This window comes from Haliotis rufescens, unplaced genomic scaffold (assembly GCF_023055435.1).
Source record: "Haliotis rufescens isolate VD_foot unplaced genomic scaffold, xgHalRufe1.0.p SCAF_5, whole genome shotgun sequence".
In the NCBI taxonomy this organism is placed as follows: Eukaryota; Metazoa; Mollusca; class Gastropoda; order Lepetellida; family Haliotidae; genus Haliotis; species Haliotis rufescens.
Window position 1 is genome coordinate 456,353 of NW_025964223.1, and position 20,494 is coordinate 476,846.

At 43.3% G+C, this 20,494-nt stretch overlaps 1 protein-coding gene across 1 annotated transcript; it reads right to left on the minus strand.

The window, feature by feature from the left end:
• Nucleotides 1-1,700: 1,700 nt before the first annotated feature.
• Nucleotides 1,701-18,996, minus strand: LOC124111854 (gamma-aminobutyric acid type B receptor subunit 2-like). The gene is made up of 10 exons (XM_048383752.1): nucleotides 18,871-18,996; nucleotides 17,956-18,093; nucleotides 7,053-7,154; nucleotides 6,063-6,128; nucleotides 5,090-5,438; nucleotides 4,482-4,643; nucleotides 3,440-3,529; nucleotides 2,479-2,655; nucleotides 2,224-2,374; nucleotides 1,701-1,842 (listed from the first exon to the last, which is right to left on the minus strand). The coding sequence occupies exons 1-10, from the start codon at nucleotides 18,994-18,996 to the stop codon at nucleotides 1,701-1,703; spliced, it is 1,503 nt and encodes a 500-aa protein (XP_048239709.1).
• Between the last annotated feature and the right edge of the window lie 1,498 nt (nucleotides 18,997-20,494).

A 20,494-nucleotide genomic window follows, 5' to 3' on the forward strand; every position in this document is an offset into this window, starting at 1 on the left:
ATAACTATATCTCACTTCAGGTGTCAGTTTGTGATGGATGAGTATAACTATATCTCACTTCAGGTGTCAGTTTGTGATGGGGGATAATAACTATATCTCACTTCAGGTGTCAGTGTGTGATGGATGAGTATAACTATATCTCACTTCAGGTGTCAGTTTGTGATGGGGGATAATAACTATATCTCACTTCAGGTGTCAGTGTGTGATGGATGAGTATAACTATATCTCACATCAGGTGTCAGTGTGTGATGGGGGATAATAACTATATCTCACTTCAGGAGTCAGTGCATGATGTTTGTAATAACTATATCTCACTTCAGGTGTCAGTTTGTGATGGGTGATAATAACTATATCTCACTTCAGGTGTCAGTGTGTGATGGATGAGTATAACTATATCTCACTTCAGGTGTCAGTTTGTGATGGGGGATAATAACTATATCTCACTTCAGGTGTCAGTGCATGATGTTTGTAATAACTATATCTCACTTCAGGTCTCAGTGTTTGATGGGGGATAATAACTATATCTCACTTCAGGTGTCGGTTTGTGATGGGGGATAATAACTACATCTCACTTCAGGTCTCAGTGTTTGATGGGTGATGGCGATAGAGTCCATGAGTATCCAGGCCAGCAAGATTCCAGAGTTCACCAGAACCAGTACCCCGACCAGCAGAAACAGGCTCCAGTCTCTGTACACCTGTATAGTTGATTGTACAATACGTCCAATACAACACCAACATGACGACATCACTTCACTATGTGAATTGTAACAATACGTTTGTTGTTATCGTTAGCCTTATATTAATGCTGTTTTATATCTAAAATAGTTTTGTAAACCGTTTTCTACTCTAAAGTTACTTAATTCCTTGCCCCATCGATTATAGATTCGATTACGACACAATTACTTTCTACTTCCAATACATACATGACTTACTTTCAAGGTTAAGTCATTCAAAGTTCCCTTTACATGCAGATGTAAAACAATACATCAAAACAGCCTTCTAAAAATAAGATATGATAGTTGATGCAAAGGTAGTTTTTACCCTTCTTGTGATTGTAAACTTGGATGTAAATATGGCGTACACTCTCCAGGTCTTGGCGAACAGGGCACCAAACGTCATCGAGAAACCAATCGTCAAGACAAAGATCTTAACCTTAAATAGCTGAAACAGAATGACATTTCGAAATTTCATCATTATCATATAACAATAATAATGATGATGATGATGATGATGATGATGATGATGATGATGGTGGTGGTGGTGGTGGTGATGATGATGATGATGATGATGATGATGGTGATGATGATGATGATGATGATGATGTTGTTGGTGATGATGATGATGGTGGTTGTGGTGGTGGTGGTGATGATGATGATGATGATGATGATGATGATGGTGATGATGATGATGGTGATGATGATGGTGGTGGTGGTGGTGGTGGTGGTGGTGGTGGTGGTGATGATGATGATGATGATGGTGGTGGTGGTGGTGGTGGTGGTGGTGGTGATGATGATGGTGGTGGTGATGATGATGATGATGATGATGATGATGGTGGTGGTGGTGGTGGTGGTGGTGGTGATGATGATGGTGGTGGTGATGATGATGATGATGATGATGATGGTGGTGGTGGTGGTGGTGGTGGTGGTGAGGGTGGTGGTGGTGGTGGTGATTATTACACTTGTGTATTATAGAATCAGTTTCTACTGGCATCTCGGGAGTGTGTAGCGTACCTTGCACTGGCTGCTCCTACCGTCCAGGTCCGCCAAGAACACTTCTATGTAGGTGATGACACACCCGCTGAGGATGACGTTGTTCAGGTTGGGGGAGGACATCTTAATGATCCTAAACGTAAATCAGTAAACTATCAAGGATAACGAGGCCACAGGGAAATGATTATCGAAGGAGCCAATGTATATCACACAGCCATTGTAGGGGCAGGTGTGAAGGACATGCTGGTTGTAGGGGCAGGTGTGTAAGACGTGCGAATTGAAAGTTGCGCTCGTTAAGGAAGCATCGATCGAAGTGTCAACAACCATGATGTATACGTCAGTGTATTGTAGCCAGGTAACTGCCTGTTTCCTGTACCCGTGAGCACCCTGTGTAAACACATTCTTCATGATGACATGTCAAGGTGACGCAGTGTCTCAGGCGTTAATTTATCTTAAGGCATTGTTAATACGAACCAAACAAGTATGAGGCGTTTTTCAATGCATCCATCTTTACCTTTCATTTCTGCAGACAATGTTGAACGCCAGGAAGACAATGGCCAGCACCATGGCGGCTCCAGCCAGACAACACATGGCGATGTACACAGGCACTGGCAGCGTGATGACCCTCTCCTCCACCCTCACGCTGTCCACAGGGACACGCCCATCTACAAATACCACGCCCATAAATATATGTGATGTCAACCAGCAGCGTGATGACCCTCTCCTCCACCCTCACGCTGTCCACGGGGACACGCCCATCTACAAATACCACGCCCATAAATATATGTGATGTCAACCAGCAGCGTGATGACCCTCTCCTCCACCCTCAAGCTGCCCACGGGGACACGCCCATCTACAATAACACACCCATAAATATATGTGATGTCAACTAGCAGCCTGATGACCCTCTCCTCCACCCTCACGCTGTCCACGGGGACACGCCCATCTACAAATACCACGCCCATCAATATATGTGATGTCATACCAGCAGCGTGATGACCCTCTCCTCCACCCTCACGCCATCCACAGGGACACGCCCATCTACAAATACCACGCCCATGAATATATATAACGTCATACTATAGCGCTAAAACTGACATCAATCTGTTACTTCCCACAGCTCAAAGTGGCGTTAAACACTACACAGTCACGCACATGACCGTTGCACTACAATCACTTTGTGCAAACGGGCCCGGGCTTTGCACTGTCACCAGGGACACTAAAAGCTAAACTCCTACCTGTCAGTATGCTATACCCCTACCTGTCAGTATGCTATACCCCTACCTGTCACTTGGAGGTTTTTATGATAAACGGGGGCGGTCGGGTAGCCTAGTGGTTAAAGCGTTCGCTCGTCACGCCGAAGACCCGGGTTCGATTCCCGACATGGGTACAATGTGTGAAGCCCATTTCTGGTGTCCCCCGCCGTGATATTGCTGGAATATTGCTAAAAGCGGCGTAAAACCATACTCACTCGCTCACTCACTATGATAAACGCATGTGACTGAACGACATCACTACATCCGTGTGACATAATGGGGCGGTTGGGTAGCCTAGTGGTTAAAGCGTTCGCTCGTCACGCCAAAGACCCGGGTTTGATTCCCCACATGGGTACACTATGTCAAGCCCTTTTCTGGTGTCCCCCGCTGTGATATTACTTGAATATTGCAAAAAGGGCGTAAAACCGTACTCACTCACTCACCCGTACGACATAATATCCTGTCTAGGCGTACCTGGGAACACAGAGCAGTTGGTAGATGAAGTTGTCCACCGGATGTCCTCCTCAGTGATGTCACTTACTCCGATGATGATGTTCCTGGCGTCTGTAACACAGTATTGGGGCCACGTTAACAGGGGCTTCTTACAGACAAATCAGAGAGATTCTTCCACATTTACATACAATGCATCCAAAAACAAATATACAGTTTCCCATTTATGTATCCAAACAAAGAAGTGTCTTATAAAAACAAGCGACAAAACCCTTTCCATATTCATAAGAATTCTCCCCCAAAAGGCACCACTGACTATATCATGAACACGAGTTTATGAATCGCTATTAAGTATTGATGATACCAAGTGTTCGCGAAAAGGTGAGCTTAGTATCCTTCTCAACCGGTGGCACACGTCACACACACATGCAAAGGCAAGTCAACTTTTCACCCGTAAAAAACAAGGAACATATGGTACAAGTCAAAATAATGAATCCAATCTGACACAACCTCTGTCACCGAAGCGACAAACTTGGAAATGTCCTCCACGTGTCTACCATTAGCCTAACTGATGCCTTGAATGTTGTAACAGTGATTAAACAAATGACACACTTTGAAATCTTGGTAGAAAGAGCATGCTTGACTGTACCTCAAGGTTGTCTAATGTAGACACCAAGCTCCGGTGCCAGGTCAAAGACTCAAATTTTGGAGTTCGAGAAATAAATTCAGATGGACACGACAAGGTATGCTATTGGTCGGGACAAGTTTCGATATATGGTTCAATGTTTATCAGTCGACTCAAGCTTGTTAGACATTAAATTTACCGCGTATATTTAATGTCACATTCTAAGATGGTGTTCAGGCTCGCTGACTTGGTTTATGCATGTCATCGTATTCCAATTGGATTGATGCACATAATGTCAGTCACTGGATTGTCTTGTTCAGACTCGATAATTTTACAGACAGACCGCCATCATATAGCTGGAATATTGCTGGATGCGGCGTAAAACAACAAACGAACAAATCAAACAATAATGATCAAAAAGAGTATTGTGTAAGCACTGGCCTCGAAATACCCGGATGCTGACAAAGCTCCTGGGATCCCCGCGGTCATCGAACTGGATCCGTCCGGTTATTCCCGAGAAGTTAAGTTGACGGGTGTGATCATATATCAGCTGACCTAGTTCTCTGTCTGTGTAGGTGAAGTTTTCGATTCTCCGGGGGTCATCTGAACAAAACAATGTTCATGCTGACCATTACATAATAACATTCCAGTTACGTAGTCATGTCCTGACATTTTCAGCTAACCCCCCTTGTCTCAACGTCGCGCACCATGGAATTCATACATACCGTTATTCGAGAAGTGACGTCACCACCTCCATCGGTCCTGTCTCCCTATCTTAGCACAGATATTCTCTGGCTCAACGGAGTAATTTAATGGACGCCTATATATAGCATCGAACCTTTCGAATTGATCTCAAAACGAAGCTATGGTAGTGAATATGTCCCGGGTATTTATCACAATATAATGTAAATATAACAATGATATTTGAGGATGACTTTCACTGTCAGTTTCCTGTTTCAGACACACAAAAGGGAACATTTTGGCATATTTAGCATTTTTGAGTGTTGGTAAAACAAAACCAATGCAATTTTACAAAACCAGTCCCTCACCAATTCTCTGTAGATAGTTGTTGGTTTGATTCAACGCAATGGCCGCTGCCCACATCACGTCATAAGCAACAGGTGCTCGCTCATGCCCGGATATTAACGTGCTGTTTGCCGTCCGGTTAATGTAATCCGTGTATTGCGACCGGAACTGCGATGGCGTCATGTTGGAGATTGACACGTCATCGCTCGGATTGTAGTAGACGTTGTCTAGGCTGAAGGCGTTGTCTATCACTTTCAGGATGTCCTGGGTGGTACAGTTGGCAGTGTCATTATATCCCGTGTACCAATGGGGATCGAACCAGCCTGGGAGTAACCAAACCACCTTCCTTCCGTACAGACCGATTCTGAACGCCTAAAAACAATGAGAATTTTGATAACTTTATTGACAATTAATGGTACAAGTGAGTTAGTGTGTACAAGTGAGAGAGTGATACAGCAAGCATTTTCACATCGAAGGACGCCATATATTGCCTTCCCATATTGTACCCATGTAGGGAATCGAACCCGGGCCTTCGGAGTGACAAGCGAACACTTTAACCACCAGATTACCCAAACGCCCACGTACAAATAAAGCTCCTGTTTAGAAATTAATAGAACTAATCCTAAGTTATGAAAATCCTGTCAACGCTCTTATTCCCCAAATAATACTTATGGCGACGTTCTCAGCTGCACAATAGACATGCAAAATGCAGTATATGTGTATCTCGAAGAATAGCTACCAGGCCCTTTATTTTCGATAAAAGAGAGTATGTTGTATTTATCCTGGGGTGTTAACGTGTCTGTCAGTGAAATGATTCATTACAGAATAGTTGGTGCCGGTAATTGCTGGCATGTCAGACATAAAACACACAAATGCATTTGAAAAAAGTAGCCTTTTAAACTCATTGGTGACGCATCACATCTCCAAAGTTAGTGTACGGCGCTTGCTGTTTTTATTGCTCTGTTGCTGATTGGTCGTGTTCAGGGAGAGACATACCTGACAGATGACACGCCGTCCTTGCTGGGGGTAGAAGTTGCCCACGATGACCCTCGCATCGTGATGCTGGAACAGATCGATGATGTTCAGGTTGAAGGTCACAGTTTGTTTGTTTGTTGTTTAACGCCGCACTCAGCAATATTCCAGCTATAAGACGTCGGTCTGTAAATATTAGAGTCTGGACCAGACCAGACAATCCAGTGATCCATGCAAGTGGGATACGATGACATACATCAAAGTCAGCGAGCCTGACGACCAGATCCCGTATAGTCGCCGTTTACGACAAGCATGGGGTGCTGAAGACCTTTTCTACCCTGGATCTTCACGGGGGAGATAGGCATGGGTTGCTGAAGGCCTATTCTAAGCCGGATCTTCACAGGGGGAGACAAACATGGGTTGCTGAAGACCTATTCTACACCGGATCTTCACGGGTTGAAGGTCACAGTGGTTTGAACTATATCATAGATGGTATACAATTCAGATCACTTACCCATCCACCTATCACACATCCAACGACCCATCCACCTACAAGCTACCATCCAACAATCCATCCACCTACCCATCTGCAATCCACTACCACCCAACCACTTGTGCTGATCAACTCACGCATCTCCCAACCCACCACCCACCTTCCATCTATCTTCCACGTATCCAGCCAGCTACCACCCAGCCACCTATCACCTGCTTATCAACCCACACTGTTACAATTACCTTCAGTGCTTGCTGGTGTCCACTGTTACAATTACCTTCAGTGCTTGCTGTGTACACTGTTACAATTACCTTCAGTGCTTGCTGGTGTACACTGTTACAATTACCTTCAGTGCTTGCTGGTGTCCACTGTTACAATTACCTTCAGTGCTTGCTGGTGTCCACTGTTACAATTACCTTCAGTGCTTGCTGGTGTCCACTGTTACAATTACCTTCAGTGCTTGCTGGAGTCCACTGTTACAATTACCTTCAGTGCTTGCTGGTGTCCACTGTTACAATTACCTTCAGTGCTTGTACTTCAAGAGTAGGGTCGCTGAAGAACTGCTGCTGCGTCAGGACGGTCATGTTCTCCGCATCGAGCTGCTTTATTAGATCTTCGGTTGCCTGTAAAGAGCATTGTTTCATTTACACTTCATACCTTGATTATTTTCTCGGTGATTGATTTGTGCAAGTAACCGTTGTTCCCATTATTAGAACTTGTTATCAAGTCATTCGTTCATCTGGGAAGACGAACATTAGTTCTGTCACTTTCAGAATGATTTAACGAGTTGTTGCGTGGTACGTACAAGGAGAGAGTAGACAGTACTCATATGTCGTATACTGAAGGCAAATAGTATCCACTCGTTCTGGAGTGAGTGTGTGAGTTTGTGGGTTGATTAGTGAGGGAGTGAGTGGGCGGGTAGGTGGGTGGGTTGTTAAAGTAGGTGAGTGAGTGAGAGGGTGGGTGGGTGTTTTGGTGGGTGGGCGGGTGTTTGAATGAGTAAGTGAGTGAGTGGATGTGTTTGTGGGTGGGTGGTTGAGTGAGTAATTGAGTGAGTGGGTGGTAGGTGGGTGGGTGGTTGAGTGGTTGAGTGGGTTGATGGGTGGATGAGTTAATCAACAAGTCAGTCAGTGAGTGACAAAATCAATTTATGATCACTCGGAGGATTGGGGGATGCACGTTCACTGCCAGTTAAGTTATTACTTGAATTAATACTGTTTCAATACTTACCGAAGAAAAAAGTTCTAGATTCTCAGAGATGATCGATATTGTGTTCCATCCGAAGTGCTTGAATAATTTCACACGCACTGTATTTATCTGGGATTCAGGGGCGATAACCCGGAAGAATTTCGGATATTGTTTCTTGTCCGATAATGAAGGCGACACAGAACCGTAGGAGATCTGAAGAAATAGTTTAGTGTTTGAAAACTGAACAAACATAACATATGCCGTATGTCGCTTTACTGAACAATTGCCAGTTACAAAAGCTTTTGGACCGCCTTCGTGGTCTAGTGGTAGAGCGTCCGCCCGGAGAGCGGAAGGTTCGAGGTTCGATCCCCGGCCGCGTCATATCAAAAGACGTTGTTACCCTGTCTGGCGCTCGGCTTTCAGGGACTAAAACAAGGACTGGTCGGCTCGGAGTCAGTATACTGTGTCTGAGTGGGATATTCATGTTAAACTGCGGCATGGTATCTCAGTGGGTTAGCACTATACATCGGCATTAGTCCGGCCTGGTACAAGCAGCCACACACACACAAGTGCATGCACGTCGCGATATAAGTACAATAATCTTGAACGCAACGTTTCTACTCACCTCACCAAAAGCTTTTGGTTTACTTTATCTGATGATGAACATATATTTTATCTATGCAGGTGCTCGTGAAATGCTTGTCCTCCTATATTGTACTCACGCGATGTGCACGTGTAACACTGACTCTGCTCTACTCCTACTCGCCTCATTCTGAGCCTGATGAACTCTACCTGTACAAGATGCACGTGTAATACTGAGTCTGATGTACTCTACCTGTACAAGATACACGTGTAATACTGAGTCTGATGTACTCTACCTGTACAAGATGCACGTGTAATACTGAGTCTGGTGTACTCTTCCTGTACAAGATGCACGTGAAATACTGAGTCTGATGTACTCTACCTGCACAAGATGCACGTGTAATACTGAGCCTGATGTACTCTACCTGTACAAGATGCACGTGTAATACTGAGTCTGATGTACTCTACCTGTACAAGATGCACGTGTAATACTGAGTCTGATGTACTCTACCTGTACAAGATGCACGTGTAATACTGAGTCTGATGTACTCTACCTGTACAAGATGCACGTGTAATACTGAGTCTGATGTACTCTACCTGTACAAGATGCACGTATAATACTGAGCCTGATGTACTCTACCTGTACAAGATGCACGTGTAATTCTGAGCCTGATGTACTCTACCTGTACAAGATGCACGTGTAATACTGAGTCTGATGTACTCTACCTGTACAAGATGCACGTGTAATTCTGAGCCTGATGTACTCTACCTGTACAAGATGCACGTGTAATACTGAGTCTGATGTACTCTACCTGTACAAGATGCACGTGTAATTCTGAGCCTGATGTACTCTACCTGTACAAGATGCACGTGTAATACTGAGTCTGATGTACTCTACCTGTACAAGATGCACGTGTAATTCTGAGTCTGATGTACTCTACCTGTACAAGATGCACGTGTAATTCTGAGCCTGATGTACTCTACCTGTACAAGATGCACGTGTAATACTGAGTCTGATGTACTCTACCTGTACAAGATACACGTGTAATACTGAGTCTGATGTACTCTACCTGTACAAGATGCACGTGTAATACTGAGTCTGGTGTACTCTACCTGTACAAGATGCACGTGTAAGACTGAGTCTGATGTACTCTACCTGTACAAGATGCACGTGTAAGACTGAGTCTGATGTACTCTACCTGTACAAGATGCACGTGTAATACGGAGTCTGATGTACTCTACCTGTACAAGATGCACGTGTAATACTGAGTCTGATGTACTCTACCTGTACAAGATACACGTGTAATTCTGAGCCTGATGTACTCTACCTGTACAAGATGCACGTGTAATACTGAGTCTGATGTACTCTACCTGTACAAGATGCACGTATAATACTGACTCTGATGTGCTCTACCTGTACAAGATGCACGTGTAATTCTGAGTCTGATGTACTCTACCTGTACAAGATGCACGTGTAATTCTGAGCCTGATGTACTCTACCTGTACAAGATGCACGTGTAATACTGAGTCTGATGTACTCTACCTGTACAAGATGCACGTGTAATTCTGAGCCTGATGTACTCTACCTGTACAAGATGCTTGTGAAATACTGAGTCTGATGTACTCTACCTGCACAAGATGCACTTGTAATACTGAGTCTGATGTACTCTACCTGTACAAGATGCACGTGTAATACTGAGTCTGATGTACTCTACCTGTACAAGATGCACGTGTAATACTGAGTCTGATGAACTCTACCTGTACAAGATGCACGTGTAATACTGAGTCTGATGTACTCTACCTGTACAAGATACACGTGTAATACTGAGTCTGATGTACTCTACCTGTACAAGATGCACGTGTAATACTGAGTCTGGTGTACTCTACCTGTACAAGATGCACGTATAATACTGAGTCTGATGTACTCTACCTGTACAAGATGCACGTGTAATACTGAGTCTGATGTACTCTACCTGTACAAGATGCACGTGTAATACTGAGTCTGATGTACTCTACCTGTACAAGATGCACGTGTAATACTGAGTCTGATGTACTCTACCTGTACAAGATACACGTGTAATTCTGAGCCTGATGTACTCTACCTGTACAAGATGCACGTGTAATACTGAGTCTGATGTACTCTACCTGTACAAGATGCACATATAATACTGAGCCTGATGTACTCTACCTGTACAAGATGCACGTGTAATTCTGAGCCTGATGTTCTCTACCTGTACAAGATGCACGTGTAATACTGAGTCTGATGTACTCTACCTGTACAAGATGCACGTGTAATTCTGAGCCTGATGTACTCTACCTGTACAAGATGCACGTGTAATACTGAGTCTGATGTACTCTACCTGTACAAGATGCACGTGTAATTCTGAGCCTGATGTACTCTACCTGTACAAGATGCACGTGTAATTCTGAGCCTGATGTACTCTACCTGTACAAGATGCACGTGTAATTCTGAGCCTGATGTACTCTACCTGTACAAGATGCACGCGTAATACTGAGTCTGATGTACTCTACCTGTACAAGATGCACGTGTAATACTGAGTCTGATGTACTCTACCTGTACAAGATGCACGTGTAATTCTGAGTCTGATGTACTCTACCTGTACAAGATGCACGTGTAATACTGAGTCTGGTGTACTCTACCTGTACAAGATGCACGTGTAAGACTGAGTCTGATGTACTCCACCTGTACAAGATGCACGTGTAATACTGAGTCTGATGTACTCTACCTGTACAAGATGCACGTGTAATACTGAGTCTGATGTACTCTACCTGTACAAGATGCACGTATAATACTGAGCCTGATGTACTCTACCTGTACAAGATGCACGTGTAATTCTGAGTCTGATGTACTCTACCTGTACAAGATGCACGTGTAATACTGAGTCTGATGTACTCTACCTGTACAAGATGCACGTGTAATTCTGAGTCTGATGTACTCTACCTGTACAAGATGCACGTGTAATACTGAGTCTGATGTACTCTACCTGTACAAGATGCACTTGTAATTCTGAGCCTGATGTACTCTACCTGTACAAGATGCACGTGTAATTCTGAGCCTGATGTACTCTACCTGTACAAGATGCACGCGTAATACTGAGTCTGATGTACTCTACCTGTACAAGATGCACGTGTAATTCTGAGTCTGATGTACTCTACCTGTACAAGATGCACGTGTAATTCTGAGTCTGATGTACTCTACCTGTACAAGATGCACGTGTAATACTGAGTCTGATGTACTCTACCTGTACAAGATGCACGTGTAATTCTGAGCCTGATGTACTCTACCTGTACAAGATGCACGTGAAATACTGAGTCTGATGTACTCTACCTGCACAAGATGCACGTGTTATACTGAGTCTGATGTACACTACCTGTACAAGATGCACGTGTAATACTGAGTCTGATGTACTCTACCTGTACAAGATGCACGTGTAATACTGAGCCTGATGTACTCTACCTGTACAAGATGCACGTGTAATACTGAGTCTGATGTACTCTACCTGTACAAGATGCACGTGTAATACTGAGCCTGATGTACTCTACCTGTACTAGATGCACGTGTAATACTGAGTCTGATGTACTCTACCTTTACAATAAACACGTGTAATTCTGAGCCTGATGTACTCTACCTGTACAAGATGCACGTGTAATACTGAGTCTGGTGTACTCTACCTGTAAAATATACACGTGTAATTATATAATTCTGAGCCTGATGTACTCTACCTGTACAAGATGCATGTGTAATACTGAGCCTGATGTACTCTACCTGTACAAGATGCACGTGTAATTCTGAGCCTGATGTACTCTACCTGTACAAGATGCACGTGAAATACTGAGTCTGATGTACTCTACCTGCACAAGATGCACGTGTTATACTGAGTCTGATGTACACTACCTGTACAAGATGCACGTGTAATACTGAGTCTGATGTACTCTACCTGTACAAGATGCACGTGTAATTCTGAGTCTGATGTACTCTACCTGTACAAGATGCACGTGTAATACTGAGCCTGATGTACTCTACCTGTACAAGATGCATGTGAAATACTGAGTCTGATGTACTCTACCTGCACAAGATGCACTTGTAATACTGAGTCTGATGTACTCTACCTGTACAAGATGCACGTGTAATACTGAGTCTGATGTACTCTACCTGTACAAGATGCACGTGTAATACTGAGTCTGATGAACTCTACCTGTACAAGATGCACGTGTAATACTGAGTCTGATGTACTCTACCTGTACAAGATACACGTGTAATACTGAGTCTGATGTACTCTACCTGTACAAGATGCACGTGTAATACTGAATCTGGTGTACTCTACCTGTACAAGATGCACGTATAATACTGAGTCTGATGTACTCTACCTGTACAAGATGCACGTGTAATACTGAGTCTGATGTACTCTACCTGTACAAGATGCACGTGTAATACTGAGTCTGATGTACTCTACCTGTACAAGATGCACGTGTAATACTGAGTCTGATGTACTCTACCTGTACAAGATACACGTGTAATTCTGAGCCTGATGTACTCTACCTGTACAAGATGCACGTGTAATACTGAGTCTGATGTACTCTACCTGTACAAGATGCACATATAATACTGAGCCTGATGTACTCTACCTGTACAAGATGCACGTGTAATTCTGAGCCTGATGTTCTCTACCTGTACAAGATGCACGTGTAATACTGAGTCTGATGTACTCTACCTGTACAAGATGCACGTGTAATTCTGAGCCTGATGTACTCTACCTGTACAAGATGCACGTGTAATACTGAGTCTGATGTACTCTACCTGTACAAGATGCACGTGTAATTCTGAGCCTGATGTACTCTACCTGTACAAGATGCACGTGTAATTCTGAGCCTGATGTACTCTACCTGTACAAGATGCACGCGTAATACTGAGTCTGATGTACTCTACCTGTACAAGATGCACGTGTAATTCTGAGTCTGATGTACTCTACCTGTACAAGATGCACGTGTAATTCTGAGCCTGATGTACTCTACCTGTACAAGATGCACGTGTAATACTGAGTCTGATGTACTCTACCTGTACAAGATGCACGTGTAATACTGAGTCTGATGTACTCTACCTGTACAAGATGCACGTGTAATACTGAGTCTGGTGTACTCTACCTGTACAAGATGCACGTGTAAGACTGAGTCTGATGTACTCTACCTGTACAAGATGCACGTGTAATACTGAGTCTGATGTACTCTACCTGTACAAGATGCACGTGTAATACTGAGTCTGATGTACTCTACCTGTACAAGATGCACGTGTAATACTGAGTCTGATGTACTCTACCTGTACAAGATGCACGTATAATACTGAGCCTGATGTACTCTACCTGTACAAGATGCACGTGTAATTCTGAGTCTGATGTACTCTACCTGTACAAGATGCACGTGTAATACTGAGTCTGATGTACTCTACCTGTACAAGATGCACGTGTAATTCTGAGTCTGATGTACTCTACCTGTACAAGATGCACGTGTAATACTGAGTCTGATGTACTCTACCTGTACAAGATGCACGTGTAATTCTGAGCCTGATGTACTCTACCTGTACAAGATGCACGTGTAATTCTGAGCCTGATGTACTCTACCTGTACAAGATGCACGCGTAATACTGAGTCTGATGTACTCTACCTGTACAAGATGCACGTGTAATTCTGAGTCTGATGTACTCTACCTGTACAAGATGCACGTGTAATTCTGAGTCTGATGTACTCTACCTGTATAAGATGCACGTGTAATACTGAGTCTGATGTACTCTACCTGTACAAGATGCACGTGTAATTCTGAGCCTGATGTACTCTACCTGTACAAGATGCACGTGAAATACTGAGTCTGATGTACTCTACCTGCACAAGATGCACGTGTTATACTGAGTCTGATGTACACTACCTGTACAAGATGCACGTGTAATACTGAGTCTGATGTACTCTACCTGTACAAGATGCACGTGTAATACTGAGCCTGATGTACTCTACCTGTACAAGATGCACGTGTAATACTGAGTCTGATGTACTCTACCTGTACAAGATGCACGTGTAATACTGAGCCTGATGTACTCTACCTGTACTAGATGCACGTGTAATACTGAGTCTGATGTACTCTACCTTTACAATAAACACGTGTAATTCTGAGCCTGATGTACTCTACCTGTACAAGATGCACGTGTAATACTGAGTCTGGTGTACTCTACCTGTAAAATATACACGTGTAATTATATAATTCTGAGCCTGATGTACTCTACCTGTACAAGATGCATGTGTAATACTGAGCCTGATGTACTCTACCTGTACAAGATGCACGTGTAATACTGAGTCTGATGTACTCTACCTGTACAAGATGCACGTGTAATACTGAGTCTGGTGTACTCTACCTGTACAAGATGCACGTGTAAGACTGAGTCTGATGTACTCTACCTGTACAAGATGCACGTGTAATACTGAGTCTGATGTACTCTACCTGTACAAGATGCACGTGTAATACTGAGTCTGATGTACTCTACCTGTACAAGATGCACGTGTAATACTGAGTCTGATGTACTCTACCTGTACAAGATGCACGTATAATACTGAGCCTGATGTACTCTACCTGTACAAGATGCACGTGTAATTCTGAGTCTGATGTACTCTACCTGTACAAGATGCACGTGTAATACTGAGTCTGATGTACTCTACCTGTACAAGATGCACGTGTAATTCTGAGTCTGATGTACTCTACCTGTACAAGATGCACGTGTAATACTGAGTCTGATGTACTCTACCTGTACAAGATGCACGTGTAATTCTGAGCCTGATGTACTCTACCTGTACAAGATGCACGTGTAATTCTGAGCCTGATGTACTCTACCTGTACAAGATGCACGCGTAATACTGAGTCTGATGTACTCTACCTGTACAAGATGCACGTGTAATTCTGAGTCTGATGTACTCTACCTGTACAAGATGCACGCGTAATTCTGAGTCTGATGTACTCTACCTGTATAAGATGCACGTGTAATACTGAGTCTGATGTACTCTACCTGTACAAGATGCACGTGTAATTCTGAGCCTGATGTACTCTACCTGTACAAGATGCACGTGAAATACTGAGTCTGATGTACTCTACCTGCACAAGATGCACGTGTTATACTGAGTCTGATGTACACTACCTGTACAAGATGCACGTGTAATACTGAGTCTGATGTACTCTACCTGCACAAGATGCACGTGTAATACTGAGCCTGATGTACTCTACCTGTACAAGATGCACGTGTAATACTGAGTCTGATGTACTCTACCTGTACAAGATGCACGTGTAATACTGAGCCTGATGTACTCTACCTGTACTAGATGCACGTGTAATACTGAGTCTGATGTACTCTACCTTTACAATAAACACGTGTAATTCTGAGCCTGATGTACTCTACCTGTACAAGATGCACGTGTAATACTGAGTCTGGTGTACTCTACCTGTAAAATATACACGTGTAATTATATAATTCTGAGCCTGATGTACTCTACCTGTACAAGATGCATGTGTAATACTGAGCCTGATGTACTCTACCTGTACAAGATGCACGTGTAATTCTGAGCCTGATGTACTCTACCTGTACAAGATGCACGTGAAATACTGAGTCTGATGTACTCTACCTGCACAAGATGCACGTGTTATACTGAGTCTGATGTACACTACCTGTACAAGATGCACGTGTAATACTGAGTCTGATGTACTCTACCTGTACAAGATGCACGTGTAATTCTGAGTCTGATGTACTCTACCTGTACAAGATGCACGTGTAATACTGAGTCTGATGTACTCTACCTGTACAAGATGCACGTGTAATACTGAGTCTGATGTACTCTACCTGTACAAGATGCACGTGTAATACTGAGTCTGATGTACTCTACCTGTACAAGATGCACGTGTAATTCTGAGCCTGATGTACTCTACCTGTACAAGATGCACGTGTAATTCTGAGCCTGATGTACTCTACCTGTACAAGATGCACGCGTAATACTGAGTCTGATGTACTCTACCTGTACAAGATGCACGTGTAATTCTGAGTCTGATGTACTCTACCTGTACAAGATGCACGTGTAATTCTGAGTCTGATGTACTCTACCTGTACAAGATGCACGTGTAATACTGAGTCTGATGTACTCTACCTGTACAAGATGCACGTGTAATTCTGAGCCTGATGTACTCTACCTGTACAAGATGCACGTGAAATACTGAGTCTGATGTACTCTACCTGCACAAGATGCACGTGTTATACTGAGTCTGATGTACACTACCTGTACAAGATGCACGTGTAATACTGAGTCTGATGTACTCTACCTGTACAAGATGCACGTGTAATACTGAGCCTGATGTACTCTACCTGTACAAGATGCACGTGTAATACTGAGTCTGATGTACTCTACCTGTACAAGATGCACGTGTAATACTGAGCCTGATGTACTCTACCTGTACTAGATGCACGTGTAATACTGAGTCTGATGTACTCTACCTTTACAATAAACACGTGTAATTCTGAGCCTGATGTACTCTACCTGTACAAGATGCACGTGTAATACTGAGTCTGGTGTACTCTACCTGTAAAATATACACGTGTAATTATATAATTCTGAGCCTGATGTACTCTACCTGTACAAGATGCATGTGTAATACTGAGCCTGATGTACTCTACCTGTACAAGATACATGTGTAATACTGAGCCTGGTGTACTCTACCTGTACTAGATGCACGTGTAAAACTGAGCCTGATGTACTCTACCTGTACTAGATGCACGTGTAATACTGAGCCTGATGTACTCTACCTGTACTAGATGCACGTGTAATACTGAGTCTGATGTACTCTACCTGTACAAGATGCACGTGTAATACTGAGCCTGATGTACTCTACCTGTACAAGATACACGTGTAATTCTGAGTCTGATGTACTCTACCTGTACAAGATATGTAATTCTGAGCCTGATGAACTCTACCTGTGCAAGATACACGTGTTATTCTGAGCCTGATGTACTCTACCTGTACGAGATGCACGTGTAGTACTGAGTCTGATGTACTCTACCTGTACAAGATGCACGTGTAATACTGAGTCTGGTGTACTCTACCTGTACAAGATGCACGTGTAAGACTGAGTCTGATGTACTCTACCTGTACAAGATGCACGTGTAATACTGAGTCTGATGTACTCTACCTGTACAAGATACACGTGTAATTCTGAGCCTGATGTACTCTACCTGTACAAGATGCACGTGTAATACTGAGCCTGATGTACTCTACCTGTACAAGATGCCCGTGTAGTACTGAGTCTGATGTACTCTACCTGTACAAGATGCCCGTGTAGTACTGAGTCTGATGTACTCTACCTGTACAAGATGCACGTGTAATACTGAGTCTGATGTACTCTACCTGTACTAGATGCACGTGTAATACTGAGCCTGATGTACTCTACCTGTACAAGATGCACGTGTAATACTGAGTCTGATGTACTCTACCTGTACAAGATGCACGTGTAATTCTAACTTTGCGCGCACGAGATGCACATGTTATCCTTGTCCCTGTGTACTGTAATATATCGCGTAATACTTGCCCTTGTTCAATTGCGGCCACTGTAGGTGCCTACCTGTACGAGGTTCCACAGGTGTGAGGCCTTGGCTGTTGCCTCGGATACACCAGAGCACGCCCCGCCGATCACCATGAGAATGTTGTCAGCACTGTTGAGGTTGTCAGCGAGGGCCTTAATACCAATACCTTGGTCACACTGAAAGAGTCAACGATTTAACTGTAGTACATATAATAATACCATTTTGAAAGGATGTTAACTGTATTACCTAAAACTAGACATTGCAAGAATTATTTTTGGTTTGGGGAAGCATGCAGAATATTAATATTAAAAAAGAACGAGGGCAACTGTGTTTTTCTCAACACATCCCAGTGGTGATGTTCTAAGGTCATTATGACGGCATTCCCCATAAATAGGTCGAATTCAGCTACGTTTTTGTAGAAACGGTATGGTTTTGGAGAGTGTAATACGTGTATTTTGACCTTATCACGTTTGCATTATCATCATCGCCTTGATAATCCACAGGGGGCGGTCGGGTAGCCTAGTGGTTAAAGCGTTCGCTCGTCATGCCGAAGACACGGGTTCGATTCCCGACATGGTTTCAATGTACGAAACCCATTTCTTGTGTCCCCCGCCGTGATAATGCTCGAATAGCGCTAAAAGCGGCGTAAAACAATACTCACTCACTGATAATCCACAGATAAAGCTGAAACTGTTTGTTGAAGGACACACGAGCATTAGTAGTGAGCAGTAAGCCAGGTGATGGTCACTCATGACCATTGGGTTATGCATTAATTATCCATGCGATCCTGAGAATGGTCAAACTATGCATCGATTCGATGCTAAACTAAAATGGTGCGATTATTTAATGCAACAGACAGATACGCTGTATACGTTTTAATCATAACATATATATATGTATTTATATTATATATATTTATCTTTAGTCTCTTAAAGCTCAAACATAGTCCCTACCTTGGAGTTATTCCACTTCATATGCAGCCTGTAGCCAGGTAGAATGTCATGGCGTTTGTTGATGTCGTCCACGGCCATCGTGGCTGAAGGCAACATAGCTCGCCCGCCGGCGTACTGACCCTCCATGGGGAACAACCCAAATAGATAAATGTCAATCAGACAATGAACACGTATTGCCATGGAAACTATTAAAAACACTATATGGACAACCTTGATCATGACAGTATGACACGTTTCCCCTGCTGGAGCGTCGTTGTGATGGTGTATCTGGAGAACCGGCGTCCTAGACGTGAGGGAGATATCAAAGAAATGCCTAATGAATAGAAGACGTCAGCGGCAGATATCTTTTGACACCATTTGATGATGTGGGTCAGTGCTAGCTTCCAAAGGGTATGATTAATTTTGTTACAATATTATGACAGATCAACACGCTCCTTCAGGTGACAAGGATACCACTCAAGTGTACTGTTGTTGCCTTCCTGCCACGCGCGATAACACGTGGTCAATGGAAGGCCTTTCTACCTTATCCATTATGTGTCTAATTTTCGTGGATAACTTGGTGTTGACCCCTGGCTTACAAAATGTACATTTTTCATTGATTTTGATCCATAAAAAATATATAGGTGAAAATAGTATGATTTATTATGTTCTAAATGTAATTTATGTATCTTTTGTTGATTGATGATGCACTTGTTGTAAATTGAAACGTGAAAAAAATAAAAACATTAGATTAAAATTAGGTGGGATGGGGGTAGGGATGGTGGGGCTGTAAAGTTGGTCAGAGACAGAATATTGTTTCGCTCACTGCGTCAAGACATGTTGATCCCTTCACTGACAGGCGAGCCAAACAATGATTTTTTTCAGGGGACTCATTTCATAAAACCTCAGGCACATTAGTTTTATCCAGTATTCTGCAAGGTGAAACGCAAAACATGCAACACACGCACACGCACACGCACACGCACACGCACACGCACACGCACACGCACACGCACACGTCTTCAAAGTAGTGACGTAATACATGCGTTACGATTGACTTTCCTGACTTACTCTTTTCAGGGCATGATGACCCATGTCGCGAACACCTGGTACAGTACTGAACAGCATTAAAAGTAGGCGACATAATATACTTAAATCTGCCTCAACAGGCGCGGATTTCATTTAATTTAGTTCTCATATATCCGCATTCTCGTATTCGCCACAACTCTGAGCGTGAAGCTTTAATGTTCATCAAGCGGCAGCCGAACACGTGACGTAACAGTTGTAAACATATAGCTTACCCGACACCCGGAATATTTGTCAGATCGACCCGTAGATTGACGGGTTGATCACATTCCAAAGTGATCAAATACACACGTCTTGGGTGAATTCAGCTGTGATCAAGGAGCAAATAAAGACAAAACCTTTTCCCGGATTCATAAGAAATCTCGAACAGCAGAGTCGATAGTACGATTTCGATCATGTCCTAAGCATGTGTTTATGAATCACACATTACCTTGTTTGGACTTTGCCAATCCGTGCAGAAATTCCGATTCACATGTATAAAGACACAGATCCGCAAGAAGGAGAGCACAATTGGTGCCCATGGGGATGCCTACTTTTTAGACGATATTAAGTCTTGTAC